Here is a 21,863-nt window from a genome sequence, read left to right as displayed (position 1 = left end):
TGCGCTATTGTCTGTCACTCCTCATGTATGAACATATGGACATGTTACAATAAAATATATATGCCATATTTGATAGAAATTAAAATCTAAATTTTAATTAAAATTAAAGTTTACAATTAATTTTAATCATATATATCATGGAATTCACCACTTTTTAACAACGTGTTTATCAAAATCTGCTAAAATTTTGTTTTAATTGTTGGATATTGGTTAAATAAATCGAGAATTGAAAATCGATTAAAGTTCGTATCGACTTCGGCCAAATACTCAAAAGCTCGACTCAATCCGTTTAGGCAAAATTGTTTGCCACTTCGCCGCTTCGGGGCGCACAAACGGGGATCGACCTGCCCGGTCAGGAGTTGTCTTCCAGAATTGGATACTGAAATGAGGTGCAGAGAATATTTGAATAACGTTGATGGCTTATCCTAAAAATCAAATCCCATAAGAATAGCAACAACTGCACACACTGACTGTGTGAGAGAGGGAGGTGGGGCTGTGCCAAGAATTGAGCAAAACTAGTCAATCAGGATAGGATGACAACTAATGTGACGAGAAAAATGAAAAGGGACCATTTTATTCGAGTGGCTCATCAATTTCAATGTTCTATAAATATCATTCATGCGTTATTGTCTGTCACTCCTCATGTATGAACATATGGACATTTTACAGCAAATTATATATGCCATGTTTGATAGAAATTAAAATTTTAATTTTAATTAAAATTAAAGTTTACAATTAATTTTAATCATATATATCATGGAATTCACCACTTTTTAACCACGTGTTTATCAAAATCTGCTAAAATCTTGTTTTAATCTCCGCCAAACATGGACTTGGTATGTATGCATCTTTTTGGTTTAGATAAAATCAGAATTTTAATATATTTTAATAGAAAATTATGAAATGTATGTTGAAAAGTAGATTAATGAACATATTGCTAACATGGGAGAGATAAAAAGAGGAGAAAATGAAATGAAGTCAGTTAATGTACCGATTATGTACAAGTAGCATTACTAAAAAGGAAAAAAAAAAAAAAAAAAAGGGAATATGTTCAACAAAAGAAAGAAAATTTATCCTTGAAAAGACAAATAAAAACTCTTATTTTACTATTACTTTCCTAATTGATTCAGACTAGTTGATTGTATACCATTTTTTTTTTATTTCGCCCAGTTGTTTGCAGCATTTCGTTATAAATTTATATTGAAATTTTGTGTTTTGATTAAAAAAAAAAATCATTTTCTTATTTTTAAAATAAGTAAAAGAGTAGATTATTGAATACATATTAGAACGCGACAATGCAAAAATAAAAATACATTTTTTCTGTTTATATTAGATTTGAAACACTCTGTTTTTCTTTTTCTTAATTTTATTCAGATAAAAAAAACCTTTTAACTTGAAGAAAGTTCAGTTTTTTCCTTTTTGTAGAAATGGTTACAATTCAATATATATTTGAAAATTAAATCTTTTATATTTGAAGAAAAAAGAACAAAATATGGAATAGAAAAAAAGAATAAAACAAAATATGGAATAGAAAAAAAGAATAAAATAGTTACAAGCCTCAAGTCTTATTGAATCTAAATTTAAACTAACATAAAATGGATGTTTAGGGGGAAAAAAAAGGGTCAAAGAAGAAAAGAGAACAAAGAAATTTTTTTTATTTCATACATTGCAAATGAATATAAATTGACTAATGTATAAAATATTTCTTTTAAGAATGAGTAAAAGAATCGTATTATGAATTTTGTTTTTTATAATTAAATTTTCATATAAAATCATTTTTCAACTACAATATCAATTGATTATGACTCATCGGTTGAACGGGTAATGCAATAGAATCGTACAAGAATGATGAAAAGTCTAAAAAGCGTTCTTTACAAGAATACCACGAAATAAAATTGTTGATTCACAGAAGAATACCCAAAATTGAAAACCAAAAAATAATTAATGAACTAGAAGAACTTCAATATTTTTATAATTTCAATAAAACCCCATTCCAACTCCAAATTGTGGCTGCGTTATAAATCTTAAGAATTACATAATTAAAGAACACAAAAAATAAAATAGTTACAAGCCTCTGGTCTTATTGAATCTTTGGCTAAATCATTCTCCTTGAATTAAAAAATATTCATCCTTGAATCTTGCATAGTATTTTCATCATATTCCTTTATTCGACTTTATAATTGCAAAAACCCAATATTTTGAAGTAAAAAAGAAAAAAAGTGCATGTTTCCATACTTGAACCAAGCATCCAAGTAAACAGTAATAAAGTTTCCTCAGCTTTATTTTGCTCACAAGTTGCAATTATAGCAATCCCTTCTTTTCATTTTGATGAATATACACCGAGCTTCAATAATTGCTTTACATTTTCCATACATATCTGACATGTAATTAGTCACACCAACACTGGATTGAAAAGGAGTCTATTTCACTAATCTATCAATGTACTTCAACTTCTTTCGACATTGTACTCTTCATCGAGAATTGAAGTACTATAAATTCAACCTTGGATTGGTATTACCGATATAGATTTCAAGAGAATAAGTTTTACATGTGTTAAATCAATAACACGAATAACCAATAATATTTTTTATAAATTTTTGTTTCAAAATTGATGTATGTTTCTTATTCAGAATTTGAGTGTTCATAAAAAATAAGAATAAGTATTTTATTTTATTATTTTATCGGCACACGTTGATTATATCGACCTCCTTCAATATAATTGTAGTTAATTTTATTTCTACTTTTATAATTATATGTAATATTATTAACTAAGACACTATATTCACCATAGTTAATTTAAAAAGAAAAAATAAAATATATTTAATTTTAAAATAAATAAAACTGGAGAATATATTTGATATGTCATTAATGATCGAAAAAAAGATAGAAAAACATTTTGTATGTGAATGTGATGGACGAGACTTTGGTATTGCAGAATGCCAACAAATTTTGAATATGAAATGAATTAATTTTATTTTTTGGTGGTTAATATCGAGATTTAAATATTGAAAAAATTAAACAGTAATTGTTACCCTCATCTTACAAGGCTCTAGTCATTGGTTACGTGATAGCCAGTTAACAAGACATCCCAAGCTCGCAATTCACATCATTCGCTTACTTGGCCCAATTGATGCCATCAAAAAGAGGAAGTCAAAGTGATACATCATCTCTGTTGAGGTGCCATGAAGAGGTTGAACCTTCATGGCCAAGATGATGTACCACCATCTACTGTAGCTCATTATCAGAGCAATGAACATTGGATTCCACAAAGGCATCTTTCTAACTTACTTTTTTTCACGAGATTTATTTATGTAATCACTCCGCTGTAGAAGCCTCCCAATCTACTTGTCAATCGACTTTGCAAACATCAAAAATATGCTATAGGGTGGCCATAGTGACACCTAGGAAATAACGCGTTGACTGTTAAGATGGGGTCATGTTTCTACTATAAACAGCTCATATATAGTGTCATTTGGAAGTAATACTACTTTACATTCTCAACTTGTAACGTATCTCTAATTTTTTCCTCTCTAAAATTAGGTGCTCGTGTATATACTTGTTATTCACGTCTTTCATTCATTCCACACTTAAATATATAAGTTGATTGACTTCAATTTTGGAGTGCTCATGATCTCCTCTTCTACTATCAAAGAAGGTCACGTATTTCTAACAAATTCTCTAAGTGCATAACAGCCTTACGCGTGAACATGAGTGGAGCTGAAAATTGTTAAGCATGGTCATTGGTTGAAAATTGAGGTCAATAGTGACTTTGCACGCATCATTATTTTTGTAAACACACATTTTATCGCATTATTAAAGGTTCATAATTTTTATTGAACAGTGATCTATTATTATTATTATTATTTTTTTTTAGAATGTGTGATTAAAAAGTATGAAATTTTTTTGGATTTACGTGTAAAATAATTGATACCCTTATTTTGTGGGGATTAAAATCAATTTTTTTTTTCTTTTTGTAGATTTTGACAAAAAAAGATGAAATGTAGAGTTAAAAGATCGTAAATCCTATAAAATGTACGATTAAAATTATTTGTTGACTTTAAGTTAAATTAAAATTTGTACACTTCATGATTAATAATGAGTTTAGAGAGAGAATTTTAAGATAAATAGAGTCATGCTTAACAATGAGTTTTAGGAGATACAGGGTTCTGAAATAACGAGTGACACGTAAGTCTCCAGTCTCCATCTACAGTAGATCTACCTCGTACACCCAGTCCCTCGTCTACTTTCCCTCGCCTTCCCGGCTCTTTACGTAACTATATATACACGACTCTAATTACATGCGTATATATATAAAACTTCGTGCTTTGCTCTCTGCACATACTCTCTTTGCGTCAAATTATTTCTATATAGAGATTTCTGTATGGATAGATGAGAAGATGGGCAGAGTGTCGGTGATCGTCTACATTACAGTAGCAATACTACTCCTCATCATCGTCTCCCGCTCCTCCAACAAGTCCAACCACCCTCACCGCCACCACCGCCTTAGAATCCGTTCCAACTTCAACTTAAAGGCGGAGCCCCACCGCCACCACGAACCTGTCGCTTTTGACCCGGTTATAGCCGACATCGAGCGCCGCCGTGAGGACAAGCAATGGGAGCAACAGTTCTTTCAGATCCACCACCCCGAGTTGCTGATTCCATACGAGACGATTCACCCTGAGGCTCCTAAACACGAGTCCCAGCCCGAGCGGGAGGACTTCATGAACGCTGAGGACTACGTGAATGATGAGGAACGGTTCAATGTTACCAACAGGTTGGTGGTTTTGTTCCCCAAGATCGATGTGGACCCTGTGGATGGGTACCTGAGTGAGAACGAACTGACTGAGTGGAACTTGCAGCAGAGCCAGCGGGAGGTTTTGCATCGGACTGAAAGGGAGATGGAGGTTCATGATAAGAATAAAGATGGGTTTGTGTCGTACGCTGAGTACGAGGCCCCCAGCTGGGTTAAAAACTCAGGTCAATTTCAATTTAATTCTGTTAAAGTTGAATCCTTTTCTTTTCCTCTGTCGATCTGTCTATTGATTCTTAGTTATTTCGATCTCGTACATTTGTCATGAATTCAAAATATTCCAAGAAAGTTTCGTAGAGTTTCAAAGTTCTTGCATAGTTTTTTGAGGCTTTATACTCTATACTATGGTTATTGTGAATTCGATCATTGAGTGTTTAGGTAGCTCAAGAATCGTTGATGGTAAGTGCAAGTGAGAACTAGTTTAGTGGAGGACTTGAGCCTAGTTTGTCAAATCCAATTAAGAGGAGAAAAATGCCGAACTTTGTTTGTAATATGATTTTAAACCGTTCACTGAATATGTTTCTGATAAAACCTACTTTTCTTATTACAACAAAAAGTATTTCAGACATGAATAATACAGACAGATAACTCAAAAGTTGAATCGTTTAATTGTTTAACAACCAGTATTAACAATGTTCATGTTGATTACGAGTTATATGCCTACAAATTATTTCTTGTGCAGCTTATCTGGTGCACACTTGTTTTCCCATTTATTCGTCCATGTGATTCAGTTTATGCGATAAATTATCCCTTTCAAACAACATTCGCTTGCTTGTCTTGGAGCTGAAATCCTTTTGGCAACATATGGCAATTCCTTGCAATTAGGACTTCACAATGAGAACTGACCCGTACCCCTCAATTTAAATAAGTAGGTTCCATACTTTCTTATAAATCATTCTTGATTCTCTTGCTCCAGACAATAATTCTTTTGGATATGATATGGGCTGGTGGAAAGAGGAGCATTTTAATGCATCTGACGTGGATGGAGATGGTCTTTTGAATATAACAGAGTTCAATGAGTAAGATTTTATTCAGCTGGGAAGTTTAATCTTGCAAAGGATTTAAGAATTTTCCTGGTTCCATATGTTTAAGATTCTTCATAGACTACTCAATATATTATTTTCCTTGTGATTATAGCTTTCTTTATCCGGCTGATACAAAGAATCCCAAATTACTTCAGTGGTTGTGCAAGGAGGAGATAAGGTGCACGAATTCTCTTAAACTCTTCTTTTTTGAATGTCAATTGCAATCATTTAGTTCCTGTTGCATTTCTTCTTTCCATTCTCTGAAAGATGGCTGGCATTTCTAGATAGTAACTATCTAATTTCTTATGTTGCTTTTGCTCATCTAATGTGCTATTCTTCCTGTTCATAGCCTTAATATGGAGCTAAAATAGAGAAGTTTACCGATGAAGAAATCTTGGTTATTTTAAATTTAGGATCTCATAGATGAAATATTGGAAGTTTTCCTTTGAACTTTGACAATGTTGTCATCATCAGGGACAGATTCGGGAATGGACTACAAGCCGGGGTAATATGTCACAAAAAAAAAAAAAAAAAAAAAAAAAAACAAAAAAAAAAAAAAGGGGGGGGGGGGGGGGGAGTATTTAAAAAAAAAAAAAAAAAAAAAAAAAAAAAAAAAATGCACTAAAAAATCAAATGGGCTGGGGACTGGGCTGTATATGTCCCTGGTCATCATGATTGAACCATCCTATAAAATTGCCCTTCTTTGGTATGTGATACTCATGGGTACCGCACGATATATTTGCTCCGAGAAATTTTCTAATTTAATATATTGTAGTTAAATAAATTTCAAGGAATTTATGTTATTCTGTCCACCAATTTACTATTTCTAAATTTGTTCCTTTTCCCAATATTCTACCATATTTTTGGAAGCCTCCCAATTAATATACTTTGATCCTGTATGTAGTCTGTTATATTTCTAAATTTGTTTCTTTTCCCAATATTCTATCATATTTTTGGAAGCCCCACAATTTATATACTTTGATCCTGTATGTAATCTGTTATATTTTTTAATGCAATATGTCATTATTAGATGGTTGCCTGTATGAGGGAAATAGAAGTTTGGAACTATGGGGCTAAATTTGGTGAAGTCATGAATGACAGTTTCAAGTACATTTTTGGAGGGTGTTAGATACTCTTGTTATATTTCACTATCACGATGTGATTGTTTTCTCATAGGGCCAAGTGCATAATGTAATTTTTTCACTTGTACCACTATATCATGTTTAATCCATGTATGTGATCATTTGGTGAAGTGAGGGGATTATGGAAAATTTTTGTTGAAAGATAAATTAATTTTTGAAATGGAATACCTTTTTAAAGACATGCAAAGGGACAGATTGATGCAATAACAATTGGATGGAGTATATATTTATATAATGTACTGGTATTAAGCCAATTTTTGGTGTGAGGTAAAAGTTATAGTCACTATTTCAATTTTTTCACCAAGCTTCATATATTAATTAAATGGATATTATGCATTTTGTCTAGTTTCAAGTTATTTATATGTATAATTCTTCATGAATAATGGCTACTATTTGCAACACTATACTCAAAGTAAATAGTCAAGAAATACATGGTTGCATGAAAGATTTCACATTTGAGAGGTATCAACACATGTGCATTAATCAACACAAGAAAGCTGAAAACCTATCCCATGAAAAAAATAAATAAATAAATAAATAAATAAATAATAATAATAATAATAATAATAATAATAATAATAATAATAATAATAATAATAATAATAATAATAAAATTTTAAAAAAAATGAAAAGAGAAGGAAAGAGAGATAGTGGAGAATTCTTGTGAAGGATGCGAATCCTTGCATGAATTGTGTTGAATCTTGAAATGGAAATATTTTTTAAAAAATTGGCTTTGGATTCCTATTTTACTATGTAAACCCAAGAAACATGAGTATGATCATCTCTCAATATTATGAACCATTTTATGTCCAATACATTACTCATCGATAGCCTACAGGAGTCTCCTATTATCATTTGCTAGTGCTGTTATCATTCTTTGTCTTTGGGAAACATTATTTTCTTTTTTATCTTGCTACCACAATTTCCCTTAATTTTTTCTGTGTTATAATTTTTTGTTTCAGGGAAAGGGATAGTGACAGAGATGGTAAGGTCAATTTCAAAGAGTTTTTCCACGGGCTCTTTGGGCTGGTGAGAAATTATGATGAAGAAGGGCATAATTCTTCACATGAGTCTGGTGATACGTTGGAGGCCCCAGCTAAGATATTGTTTGCGCAGCTTGACAAAGATGGTGACGGGTAATCAACTAGAGATCTCAGTTCAAACAGATTTAATGCTAGATGATGGTTAAAGAATATATCAGTTTTATATAACCTCAATTTCTTATCATGCTGTAGATATTTGTCCCATGAAGAATTATTACCCATTATTGGAAAACTTCATCCATCGGGGCGGTATTATGCAAAACAACAGACAGAGTACATCATGCAACAGGTATTTTTTGCATTTCCATCTGACTAGTTCGAGTATTGTAGTCTTTTTGATTTGACAAGATTGATACGAGGAGATGTTTTATATGGGCATATTTCTTCTTAGATGAACCACGTGGTTTATCTAGGCTAACTGCTTTGCTTAATTTGACTTTCGGACGTTGGCATTATATTTCTACTAAGTTGAACATCCTGGAGTCTCTGTGTACAACTATTTGAGTGGTCTCATGGTGGCAAATATCTTTTGGGATAAACTTGTGGTCAAGACTTTTGTGTGTACATTAGCAGTTCTATTTTCAAGATGGGTGCTTGTGTTACCTGAATGTAATGCAATGCAATGCATTGAGGTTTTTGATACATTTCTCAGTTGCAGCTATCGATGTTGAAATAATTGGTGGCTCCTACACTTGAAGTGGAGGATTCAAGATAAAGTTCTCAACTTCTTGATGTCTCCTATAATTTTTAAAGAACGTATTTTCCCTACTTATATATGTAAAGTTTGGTCTAAGGTTGTAAGGTTTGGTTTGAGGTAGTTGGACCTTCTGCTAATGTGGAAGAGTATAGTGGCAATGAATCCACTACTTACTGAAACAAAATTAATCTCTTGAATGGGAAGAGAAGTGGATTATACAAATTGCGTCCTTCCCCATGTGCACGTGCCTCCACGCTGCCAGTTAATTTCCACTTATGTGGTGTAGAAAACATTAGGTTCCTTTCCAGGTTGTAGAGTGAATGTTCTGTTGTAATTACATTTTTCTAAGTCCAAACAAAAGGGTAATCCTTACCATGTTAAGATTTGGGGTTCATCTTAATAAGGTCAACCTTATTAAGAAGAGTGACCCAATATCTATTTAAGTTGGTTAATATTTCGATATTTAACCGATGTAAGATTTATTCCCTTAATATGCTCCCGCAAGATAATGGCTCTTTTTGAGTAGAATAATCTTGAAATCCGTGTGCTCATTTTTGAGACTTAATCAGATCGAGTAACTCGTTGGAGCTTACTGGGCTTTGATACCATATTAAGATTTGGGGTCCATCTTAAAAAGATTCAATTTATGACTGTTGAAACATAATAACTCGAAAAGTTTCAGAATTCCATGAAAGACAATCTTAGAAATCATTCTCAGGACTCGAAAATGTCTTTCGACTCATGTGCACTTTTCCTGACCAAATAGAGGTTTTTCAAACTTATAAATCTTCTTCCTAATTTAATAGTTTGAAATGAGAAGAGAAATCTAAATGTTTAAGTACCTTGATAATTGTACGTGCGGATAATGGAGATAAAGTGATACGTTTGTGTGCTACTAATATTGTTACTCTGATATCAAGGTATTTTGTTATTAGTTCTGTAAGTTAAAGTTCAATATCAGCTTCCATTTTCCGTAATTCCACAAGTGATTTTCAGTTGTGTTTTCAGTCCTTTCTCGCTCCATCTTCCTCATCCACCGATGAACTGACAATTTTCTCAAACTCGTTGGTACTGACCTGTCTATGTCAATTAGATAGAACTGGTTAACCCATTGATGTCCTAATATTTGTATGTTGAAAGTGATGGCCTCAGAAACAGACTGAGTGAATTCCTGCCTAGCGATGAACAGTGATGACTGTTCTGAAAATATAAAAACCGATAATTTTGCAGGCTGATTCAAATAAAGATGGTCGTTTGAGCTTGAAAGAGATGATCGAGAGTCCATATGTTTTCTATAGTGCTGTATTTGACGATGATGAAGATTATTATGGACACCATGACGAATTCCGTTAGATCCACAACAGGCAGGCAGGTAAGATTATGATTGACAAATGTAAAAATATTCATGTCTGTTTTCTCTTCATAACATGAAGGAATTTGCTGCAGGATTATAACATTTCATCACACATTCTTTTTCCTCAGCGCTCATATTATGTACAAATAGTCCCCATCGTGGCAAGATTCTCACATGATGTGCCCCCAGTTATCGTGTTTACTTTTTAGATGTTTGATTGATACTTGAAAATCTCAATTATTTTTTACTTTTGCTTTCTATTGCAGATTACGGGCTGTTGGCCGTTCAACTAGTGAATGCTTTAGGACAGTTTTAGAAACATAACATATAATTCAAATTCTTTTCCCAACCCATTTTTGTAATCGATTTTTCGTGTCAGTTTTGTGACTTGTTATCACTATATATTATATGCTGCAGACAGTTTTATTGTAAAGCATGAAGCAAATTAGTGTCTGCTGCCATTAGATTTAATCATTTTTTTCTCCTTTTGGTGTTCAATTACTGATTCTTGAAAATGGAAACTAGTGGTATTTAAGCTTACTTGAAGAGTTCAAAAAGATTATTCACTTAGGGTGTCTTTGGTACACCGAAAGGATAATATACCCTTATCTCATCATATTTCGAAAATTATACCCTTCATGAGTTGACTAAAAATATTGGCATCAGCAAATCGCTTACCAGAACCTCAGGCTCTAGATGTATTACGTAACCCTTGTGGTTAAGGCTATGGAGGATGATGTTGAGGTTGTCGATGTGGAACTTTGATAGTTCTGTTAGCAAGCCCATGCCTTCGGCATAAACAATTCCTTCGAAGTTGGACATTAGGTTGGGTGTCCTTTTACGATGACCTATCAATCAGTTGTCATAAAAACCTTTTATAGACGTGGGCTCAACTAACAAGTTTCAAGGAACTTGGCCACTAGTATTACTGAAGGTATATTTAGATGACATGCTCTCCAGTAAAGTAACTCATAGTAAAGATTGTAATAAACCTTTAAAGACCTATAAAATTTCGATGGCGAATGGCTTCATTTAAGCAATTTGCAACTTATAAACACTTGAAGGTTGACTTGATCGTCACATCGATTCCTGTATCTACGATTGAACCTATGGGAAGGGCATTTCTTGTTATTCTTGCACGTCGTCATCCGAGTAGTACAACTGCATCACGAGATAGAACAATAATTACATTACTTCGCAAATAATGTATTAACATATTAATCGGATAGAAAGAAGGTAATCAAATCACGAATTCTATCCTGATTGTTGAGTCATAATAATATCGTGATTTGATCCCATGACGTGTCTTGATGTTGTGGCACATTCATCTCAACTGATACTTGTTATTCATCGTGCGGGATGCAGCATCGTCGTCCTCGTCATGAAACCGAATTCAGCAAGGTAGTACTTCCCTAGGGCTGGATCGAAAAAAATGTATTTCAAGATTGTGAATTGTCCTAGGTAGAATGCGACTATCGTGGGTATTACCATAGTCCTTGGGAGAACGAACGGACGAGATATGAAGAAAGAGATTTGGTCAGATCAATTCATTCCGATGTTCATCCGTGGAGACAGCTAAATTTTGAATAACAAATTGCTAGAATGTTCTGAGTTGAAATACCCTTTCGACCAACGACGTGTAATCATTGTTCCCATGGTAGGACAACTTTGACATAGCTTGCGTCAATGGCGCACCGATGCAATCCTAATTAGAAAGCAAAACATTTTTTCTAGCCTTAGCAAAGTACCACATCAAAAAAATAAAATGATTCCATCTCATTTTAATACAATTAACTTTTTAATTTGTGTTACGAAGCTTGATCAAGATGTGCTTCCATCTTACATTATGGCAAGAAATGATGTACAATACCTAACCAGAAATTGGGGTGCTTATCGAGATCGGATTGATGTGAGACGAATTTTGATTTTAGTTTGGATTCGGTTTAATAAGCTGTACTTCCTAGCTAACCGCAATCCGCAAAGCAATATTAAAGTTTAAACTAATGACCTATTGTTTACAGTGAGTTGAATAGAGTCTACAACTGTCGATGGTCTTTGCCATGGGATAAGCATAAGAACATGTCGACCTATTGATACGCATCAACACCGATTTCACAACGGAAGTCACATTCGTGACGAAGGATATGGGTAAAATGGACAAACATAGGTTGTACATTCATAACTATAAAAACAAGAAGAAGACAAGAGCTCAAAATTTAAAAAAAAAAAAAAAAAAGAAAAAGGCAAAAAATTAAAAAAAAAAAAAAAAAAAAAAAAAGCAAAATGTTGATCCTCCCAATCGCATAGCCAACAGGCCCAACACCATCTTCACCACTAGGGGTGATGCTAGAAAATTATGAGCTAAATCATATTTTAGATTAGGCTAATATCAACACAACTTTGTTCCCCAACTATAGTTTAGCTGTCTAGGGTAGGCTTCTTAACCTGTCCCATCCATTCCAGATCCAAAGTTTGAATCCTACCCCTCAACAATTACGAAGTGAATAATGCTAGCACACACTGGGGGCGACCGCCCCCTTGAAGATTTCTCTATTCAAGTGGGAATTTGTGCATTGATGAGAAAAGTGGGAGAAAATCAATGGTATAGATCATGCCACATGAAAGAGTGTAAATTAAGGTGTAATGTATAATGTACATATAACAGAATTGTGGTGATGTAGGACATGGATATAATGACGTCTAATTTAACTATGAAAAATAAAAAGGATTAAATTACACGTACACAAAATGTACATCTTGATTGACACTCTCCTATGTGCCAAAAAATTGATAGTTGATTGAAAAATGTGTTGTCATGATTAATTCACCAAAATCTACCAACTCATATGGGGTAAATTAATATGTTAATCTTTATGTACATATAGCACAGTCCATTTTTTCCCCCAAACTTCAATGAGGACCAAGAACGTCCTCACCACTATCCATCACCAATATTCACCCTAAACTTGTAATAGCAAAAAACCACCACTGCCTCCACTGCCTGCGTAAAATTACTGACATACTCACTATCAATAAACTGTCACCTTCATCCTTAAAAACACCTAACCATGTCATTCAAAAAAGTCAGAAACTGTGGATTCTATACATTATATCTTTGTATGATAATATTCACACCTCGATGCTTAAGAATTAAAGCAACTTCCAAAAATGTGGATTCGATAAATATCTTTTTAATAATAATGTTGTTGACCTCGAATTTTCTACCTTCAATGTGACCAATAAATCTCAAGGCCTCTCATGTCCACGCAAGCCTAATTCTTGCACACTTGGCTTCCTCCGATGGGGATGTTGCTTGTGCGCACTCTAACAGTTGATGATATGATGCAGAAGTCGAGCCCGACGAAGGCTAGTACGAGATGAGATCCGTTGATAGTCGATGGCGGACCAATGACACGATCAAGGGCAAAGCAAGTGAAACAAGTGATGTGATTACTCGTTCAAGAAACCATTGATGGAACCATGTTCGGGACTAAAAATGGAGCAACTTTCATATTCGGGTCGAAGGCCGAATCAATTTGGATCAATTTAATATCAAATGTCGAAGACGGAAGAAAATAATAAGCCTATGCGACTGCATAGGCTTATGAGGCTTGCGATCGCATGGAGGCATATCGAAACTCAAGATGAGATTTTTAGTTGAACCATGCGACCACATGGAAATACACTCCATGCGACCACATGGAAATACACTATGCGGTCGCATAGGCAAAAAATTTGGCGAATTTTCTAATTTTGGCAATTTTTCATATTTTGTTAGTTTTTGATTTTTTCCATATTTTGGGGATTATAATTGACTTTTGCATGATTTTTACCTATTTTTTAGGTTTAATATAAATAAGAGTTTCCATTCAATTGTTAAAAACTTTTGACATTATTGATATTGAATTAAAGTGAGGTGTATTGTCTTATCTTTATCGTTCTTCATTGAAAACAATCGGACTTAATCCTTGGATTGCGTGATCAAGTGGTCTTTCAAACGTCGATATTGTTGGATTTTTTGGTTCGACTTTCTTTTGGGTTAATCCTAAACTCTTGGATTAATTTGGCTTTCTTGGGTTCGTCAATCTCATTGTGGGTTTCGTAGTCAACGTTGCTACGAGGTTCGTATCAGTTGGTATCAGAGCTTTGGCTCCAAATTAATTGAAGGTTATATCTCTTCTTTATTTGTTTGAGTCTTTAATTTTGTTTTCTTAGTTTCTTCTTCAATTTTAACTGTTCTTTCTTAATTCTTCTTCATTCTTGTTTTTCTTTCATCGTTTCGTTGAGTTGTTGGTAGTTTAATCATCTGCTTTCATCAAAGAGTAAAAAAAAAAAATAATAATAATAAATAAATAAATTTGATATTATTATTGTTTGATTTTATTTTTCTACCTATGATAAGTGTATTTTATACACTTATTTCATACTTAAAATAATGATATTTAAGGGTTCTTTCGACAAATTATATCCTAAATTCTTGTATTTTACGTTTGATAGGTAAATTTTATGAACAAAAAGAAATTGGAGGAAAGAGGCAAAAATGGGCGAAAAGTGGCAAAATTCAAGTACAAGGACTACATTGCATTAACTTAATAGATTGGATGGCTTGAAGGGCAATATAACTTTAATTGATTTGAAGTAGATTCCTTTCAAGTCAAATATTGCTGCTAGGTTTGGGGGGGAGGATATATATACACGCACAGAAAAATTGGCTGCTGGGAAGAACTCTCTCTCTCTATATACACGCACGAAAATCGAGAATCAAAAGAAGAGGGGCTGCTGCCATTAATATATTATAAAACCACACGTGAAAGCTGGGAAAAAGAATTAATTGAGGCAGCCAATAATCTACCTTATTACACACACTTTGGTGCTGAAATTAATCTATATAAACACTGAAATTAGAGCCGGTTAGGGAGAGATTGGACTCCACTTTGGAGTCACACATTACGGCTCCGACACGTACAGAAAATCGAGAGAGAAGAGGAATTGAAAGCTGCTGGTTGCTGCATCATTATTCTTATTTACGCACATATTTTGAGGGCAGTAGCTGGGAGTTTGTCTAGGAATTAATTGGCAGCAGCTTTGGGGTTGATTAAAGTAAAAAATTGAGACTGCCTTTGGGTTGAATAAAAGAGAAAACCAAAGCAGAATATACACAAAAACTGATATAGAAACGGTGGCTTCAACTTGACTTCTTCAATTAATAAAATTGGCGGCTGCTAATCACACACACAAGACAAGGGGCTGAAATTGAAAAGAAGCAGACACGGCAAAAGACGGCAGATTCAGCCTTGCAAATTATTTCGTTCCGTCAATTGACCCGGTGATGAATTTTCTAATAAACTTGTGTTTTTCTTTCATTATTATGCGTAACTAAATCAAAATTAGGGCGAACAACGTAATCTTTTGGAACCCTTTATTTCGTTGAATTAAGATTCTAGTGCTTTTATATTTTATGTGTTCATTTTAATGTTGTTCTCAATGCATTTAATTACTTAATCACTAATTAGATGATTTGTGAACAATGATTGCGTAGAGATACGGATTATTTGTTTAGACTACATGTTAAAATTCGGTAAATTGATATAACGTGTAGAGATACCTATATTGATTGCTGCGGTCGTATGTGAATTCTTAGAACCAATGTTGTGTTTAATTAAATTTAATTTGTATAGAGATATGAAATTGAACTAATTAAATAGGCTCAACGAGAACTCGAGAGGGGTAAGTTAAATACAATAAAAGAATTTGATCGAACACTACTTTAGGTTGTATGAATCTTGATTTACGAAATAAAGGTGACCATTAGATGAAATTGTTCAGCCCTAACGTCCTTTATTATTTGAATTCTCAATCATTTTCTGTTGCATCCATTCACATTTTTTTAGTAGTTAGATTTAAAAATCACATTCAATCAAATATATATATATATATTTTATTTATATTCATCAAATACGAGTTAGGAATAGTAAATTGAGTACTAAAGTATAGTTCTCGTGGGAACGATAATCCGGACCCAAAAGATACACTTTACTACTTGTTACGATCCGTCCACTTGCGGGATAAAATCGACAACAAGTTTTTGGCGCCGTTGCCAGAGACTATTACTCTTAGTTTTAATTTATTTTTTCTATTTTAAATTTTAATTTTTATTATATTTGTTTATTTTCTTTTATTTACAAAAAAAAACTGTGTTCGTTATATGCTCCGTACCCAAGGCGAAAATCTTGAACCGTTTGATTCGGAAATAGAACGTACCTTCAGACGAAGACGAAGGGAACACACAAAAAAAGCAGCAACATCAAATGGCTGACAATCTAAACCATCCTATCTCTATACAGCCAATTGGACAAATGGCTGCGAGAGCTCAACGGCAAGAGCAAAGGGAAGTAAATGAAGGGGACTTGCCAATTTCTATATTTTTTACGCCTATAGCAGCACCCACACGGTCCAGCATAGTATATCCAGAGTTTGGGGTAAACAACTTCCAGATACGGGCTGATTGGATTAATTTGATGAGCAACACTCTGCAATTCTACGGGTTATCTCATGAGAATCCAAACACACATATCTCAAGGTTTCTCAGGAATTGCCGAAATTGTCATGCTCCTGGGGTTAATAAGGATGCCATCAAACTGCGATTATTCCCATATACACTGAGAGATGCAACATTGGAATGGCTGGATACCGAACCAGATGGAAGTATTACCACATGGGAGGAACTAACTAGGAAATTTTGCAATAAGTTCTTTCCACCAGCTAAGGTAGCAAAAATCAGATTGGAAATTCAAACTTTTCAACAGAGAGATGGGGAGAGCTATCACGAGACATGGAACAGATTTAAGGAGTCGATGAGGAAGTGTCCACATCATGGGATCACTATTGGAAATCAAGTGCAGTATTTCTACATAGGACTTTCACCACTGTCCAAATCTCAAGTGGATTCCTCTGTAGGTGGATCGATCATAGGAAAATCAGTGCAACAATGTATGGATCTATTTGAGTTGATTGCTTCTACTCATACCATGTTTACATCAGAAAGAGTGGTGCCTCCAAAAGAGCGGGAATATATGAATTAGACAGTACAGCATCTACCAACGCCCAAATAGCAGCATTGACAAAACAAGTAAAGTTATTAGTGAAGTCACAAACAAAAGGAGCACATGCAGAGGTAACTGGCCCATCTTGCGAAAACTGCGGGGCAAATCACCTAACAGAAAATTGCACATCTATGGGCTTTCCGGAGGAACAAGTAAACTTGATTCAAAGTGGATCTCGAAATTTTAATCCCTTTTCACAAACATATAACCCAGGATGGAGACAACACCCAAACTTCAGATGGTCGGATAATCAGCAAGGGAACAGTTCAAACAATGCACAACAGGAGAAAACACCAAGTTTGGGCGAGATGTTCAACCAGTACATGCAAAAGACAGACAAGGTGTTCCAACAGATTGACATTAACTTTCAGAATCAGCAAGCATTCATTAAGAAGTTGGAAACTTAAATTGGTCAGATTGCTCAACAGCTTGCAGAACGCCCACAAGGGACATTGCCAGGCAACACAATGGTCAATCCAAAAGAGCAAGTGCAAGCTATTACGACTAGAAGTGGAGTGTAACTTCCCGAGATACATGTGAAGAGACCAGACAGAAAAGACAAAGAAGTAATGGATAAAGAGGCTGGGACAGAAACGGAGTCTGAACAACCAACTAACGAGGAGGATAAAATGAAAGAAACACCCACAGTGAGAGCACCTAGCCCCGTGAAAGCTTATGTGCCACCAATTCCCTTCCCTCAGAGGCTACAGAGAAAGAAATTGGACAATCAGTTTGCCAAGTTTGTGGAGATTTACAAGAAACTGCACATCAATATTCCATTTGCAGATGCAATTGTCAAAATGCCCAGCTATGCTAAATTCTTGAAGGAGATTCTATCTAATAAAAGAAAGTTGGAAGAACATGAGATAGTCTGCCTGAACAAAGAATGCAGTGCAATTCTATTGAAAAAGCTACCTCCTAAACTAAAAGACCCAGGGAGTTTCACGATATCTTGCACAATTGGTTCTAATTATTTTGAACATTCTTTATGCAATTTGGGTGCTAGTGTTAATTTAATGCCTCTCTCTGTTTACAGGTCTCTTGGATTGGGAGAGGCAAAATCTACAACAATCTCATTGCAACTGGCTGATAGATTAATCAAACGACCGAAGGGGATTATTGAATATGTGCTAGTCAAAGTTGATAAATTCATTTTTCCAGCTGACTTCATCATATTGGACATGGAGGAGGATTCAAACATCCCTCTAATCTTAGGAAGACCCTTCTTGGCTACCAGAAGAGCGCTAATTGATGTTTACGATGGAAATATGATTCTTCGGGTGGACAATGAGCAAGTCATATTCAACATGTTCAAGGCGATGAAACATTCACTAACTTCAGACACCTGTTGTCAAGTAGATGTTCTTGAAGAGTTGGTGGTAGATACATTTGAGACAGAGCATGAAACGGCTCTTTGTGAAGCAAAAATTGCACAATCGGGAGCAACAAGTGCAGAAAAAATTGGACGTGTCTTCAACTTGGCTAAGCAACCAATAGGAAGAAGACATTGGCAGTATGAATCTCTTGGTGACAACCCTTCACCCCCAGTACCTTCAATAGAAAATGCACCCACTCTTGAACTAAAGCCCTTGCCTTCACATCTCCGTTATGCATATTTGGGAAGATCCTACAACACTTCCAGTAATTATTGCAAATGACATGACAATGGAAGAGGAGAAAAAATTGTTGGAGATACTCAAGCAGCACAAAATGGCAATTGGATGGACAATAGCTGACATCAGAGGAATAAGTCCAACTCTTTATATGCACAAGATTTTAATGGAGGATGGGTCAAAGCCATTAGTGGAAGGACAACGCAGATTAAATCCAACCTTGAAAGAAATAGTGCGAAAAGAAATGCTGAAATTGTTGGATGCAGGTATTATCTATCCAATCTCTGATAGTTCATGGGTGAGTCCAGTGCATGTTGTGCTAAAAAAGGGTGAAATCACAGTGGAGAAGAATGCGAACAACGAGCTAATACCAACACGGTTAGTGACATGGTGGAGAGTATGTATAGATTATAGAAGCTAAACAATGCAACCAGAAAGGATCATTTTCCATTGCCATTCATTGATCAGAAGTTGGAGAGGTTGGCTGGTCATTCTCATTACTACTTTCTGGATGGATATTTTGGGTATAATCAGATAGCTATTGCTCCAGAAGACTAGGAGAAAACAACCTTCACACGTCCCTATGGAACTTTTGCATTTAGAAGGATGCCTTTTGGTTTATGCAATGCACCCGCAACCTTTCAACGGTGCATGATGGCCATATTCTCTAACATGGTGGAAAAATACATCGAGGTATTCATGGATGATTTTTCTGTGTTTGGAGATTCATTTGATGACTGTTTGGATCGATTGACTCTTGTACTGCAAAGATGTGAAGAAAAGAACTTAGTGCTAAATTGGGAAAAATGTCATTTCATAGTAAAAGAGGGGATAGTACTGGGCCACGGGATTTCCTCAAAGGGCATTGAAGTTGACAAAGCCAAAATACAAGTGATTGAAAAATTGCAGCCTCCTAATTCCGTTAAGGGGATCAGGAGCTTCTTAGGACGCAGGGTTTTACAGAAGGTTCATTCAAGATTTCTCAAAAATTACAAAACCTCTGTGTAATCTATTGAAGAATGATGTGTCATTTCACATTTCTGATGAGTGCTTAAATGCCTTTAACACTTTGAAAAAAAGAAGAAGTTAACTTCGACACCTGTAATAGTAGCACCTGATTGGGATCTACCTTTCGAACTTATGTGTGATGCTAGTGATTTTGCAGTGGGAGTAATGCTTGGCCAACGTAAAGGCAAAGTGTTACATGTAATCTACTTTGCCAGCAAAACCTTGACAGATGCTCAGATCAACTACGCAACAATGGAAAAAGAGATGTTAACAGTGGTCTTTGCCTTCGACAAATTTCGTTCCTATCTGATTGGTTCAAAGGTGATAGTCTACACTGACCATGTAGCATTGAAATATTTGTTTGAGAAGAAGGATGCTAAACCTAGGCTGATTCGATGGGTTTTGTTACTGCAAGAGTTCGACATAGAAATTCGCGATAAAAAGGGTACAGAAAATCAGGTAGCAGATCATTTATCAAGGCTAGAGCAACTCCGTGATTCAAATGATGTGGATATTAATGAGGACTTCCCAGATGAGCAGTTATTGCAGATAGAAAAGGCTCCATGGTATGCAGACATTGTTAATTACTTAGCTAGTGGCTATATGCATCCTGATCTCACCTATCAGCAGAAAAAGAAGTTGATTCATGAAGCGAAATTTTATTATTGGGATGATCCAAATTTATACAGAAGAGGGGCAGATCGGATCATTAGGAGATGTGTGCCAGAGGATGAGATGAAACCTATCCTTTCACGGGTTCATGCTTCGGCTTATGGAGGACACTTTGGCCTCACTAAAACAGCAGCAAAGGTGCTTCAATGTGGTTTCTTTTGGCCTACATTATTCAAGGATTGCCATAGTTTCTGCAGATCATGAGATAAATGTCAAAGAACAGGTAACATATCAACGCGTCACGAGATGCCACTTAACAACATTTTGGAGGTGGAAATATTTGATGTCTAGGGGGTTGATTTTATGGGTCCCTTTCCATCATCTTACAACAATCGGTACATCCTAGTGGCAGTGGATTATGTCTCTAAATGGGCAGAAGCTAAAGCATTGCTTACAAATGACGCGAGAGTAGTGGTGGACTTCATAAACAAACACATCTTTAACCTCTATGGATCACCTAGGGCCATAATAAGTGATGGTAAAACTCACTTCCGCAATCGGTTATTTCAGGCAGTGTTGCATAAGTACGGGGTACAACATCAAATTACCACTCCTTATCACCCTCAGACAAGTGGACAGGTGGAAACCTCGAACAGACAGTTGAAAAGAATTCTGGAGCTCACTGTGAATGCATCTCGCAAGGATTGGTCAAAGAAATTGACGATGCTTTATGGGCATATCGCACTGCGTACAAGATACCTATTGGGATGTCCCCATATCGACTAGTCTTTAGAAAATCATGTCACCTACCAGTGGAGTTTGAACATAGAGCATACTGGGTATTGAAGCAGTTAAACATGGACCTCGAAAAGGCTGGAGAAACAAGAATACTGCAGCTACATGAATTGGAAGAATTCAAAAGAGAAGCATATGAGAATGCAGCCATCTACAAGGAAAGGACGAAACAGTGGCATGACAAAAATATCAGGCAAAGAATTTTTGGAGTGGGAGATCAGGTACTTTTATACAATTCCAGACTTAAACTGTTTCCAGGAAAGTTGAAATCTAGATGGTCCGACCTTTTTACGGTCTCTCAAGTGTTTCCCTACGGCACAGTTGAATTACACCATCTAACAAAAGGAAACTTCAAAATAAATAGCCAACGTATCAAGCACTACGTAGAAGATTTTTCCACCGCTAAAAAGAGCCTTGACCTAGCTGTACTAGAATAAGAGCAGCACAAAATCCAGCTAACAACTTAAAAGAAGCGCTTATTGGGAGGCAACCCAATTTTCAAACTTTTTATTTTGTTTTTCGTATCGCATAGCATATAGTTTTGTTTTGTTTATTAGATTGCATTAGATTTAGGCACGTTTCAATTTTTAGGAATCATCACTCATATCCCTTCAGCCCGTAGGCCCTTGAATTTATTGTTGGTTATTTTGATTGTTTGAGT

General features: G+C 35.1%; 3 protein-coding genes across 7 annotated transcripts; all 3 read left to right on the top strand.

Annotated features, from left to right (window-relative positions):
* The first annotated feature begins 4,184 nt into the window (after nt 1-4,184).
* On the top strand, nt 4,185-10,569 carry LOC111399168 (calumenin-like). 5 transcript variants are annotated; one of them, XM_023026432.1, is made up of 7 exons: nt 4,188-4,977; nt 5,727-5,829; nt 5,948-6,013; nt 7,940-8,113; nt 8,213-8,309; nt 9,948-10,085; nt 10,338-10,569. In XM_023026432.1, exons 1-6 carry the CDS (start codon nt 4,299-4,301, stop codon nt 10,068-10,070), a joined length of 1,242 nt encoding a protein of 413 aa, XP_022882200.1. In that variant the 5' UTR covers nt 4,188-4,298; the 3' UTR covers nt 10,071-10,085; nt 10,338-10,569. The 5 variants fall into 5 exon arrangements, with proteins under 5 accessions (XP_022882201.1, XP_022882202.1, XP_022882200.1 ...); XM_023026431.1 differs by having other exon boundaries at nt 9,948-10,089; nt 10,164-10,569; XM_023026430.1 differs by having other exon boundaries at nt 4,189-4,977; nt 9,948-10,089.
* Nucleotides 10,570-17,743: 7,174 nt separating this feature from the next.
* On the top strand, nt 17,744-18,832 carry LOC111398436. Its single transcript, XM_023025334.1, has one exon. The coding sequence runs from the start codon at nt 17,744-17,746 to the stop codon at nt 18,830-18,832; it is 1,089 nt and encodes a 362-aa protein (XP_022881102.1).
* Nucleotides 18,833-19,393: 561 nt separating this feature from the next.
* LOC111398435 lies at nt 19,394-21,639 on the top strand. Its single transcript, XM_023025333.1, has 4 exons — nt 19,394-19,753; nt 19,868-20,605; nt 20,759-20,945; nt 21,035-21,639. The coding sequence occupies exons 1-4, from the start codon at nt 19,394-19,396 to the stop codon at nt 21,637-21,639; spliced, it is 1,890 nt and encodes a 629-aa protein (XP_022881101.1).
* Nucleotides 21,640-21,863: the final 224 nt, after the last annotated feature.

The sequence above is a fragment of the Olea europaea genome, chromosome 8, assembly GCF_002742605.1.
Source record: "Olea europaea var. sylvestris chromosome 8, O_europaea_v1, whole genome shotgun sequence".
Lineage (NCBI taxonomy): Eukaryota > Viridiplantae > Streptophyta > Magnoliopsida > Lamiales > Oleaceae > Olea > Olea europaea.
The sequence above is the reverse complement of the archived record's forward strand: the minus strand, read 5'-3'. Positions and strand labels throughout refer to the sequence as shown.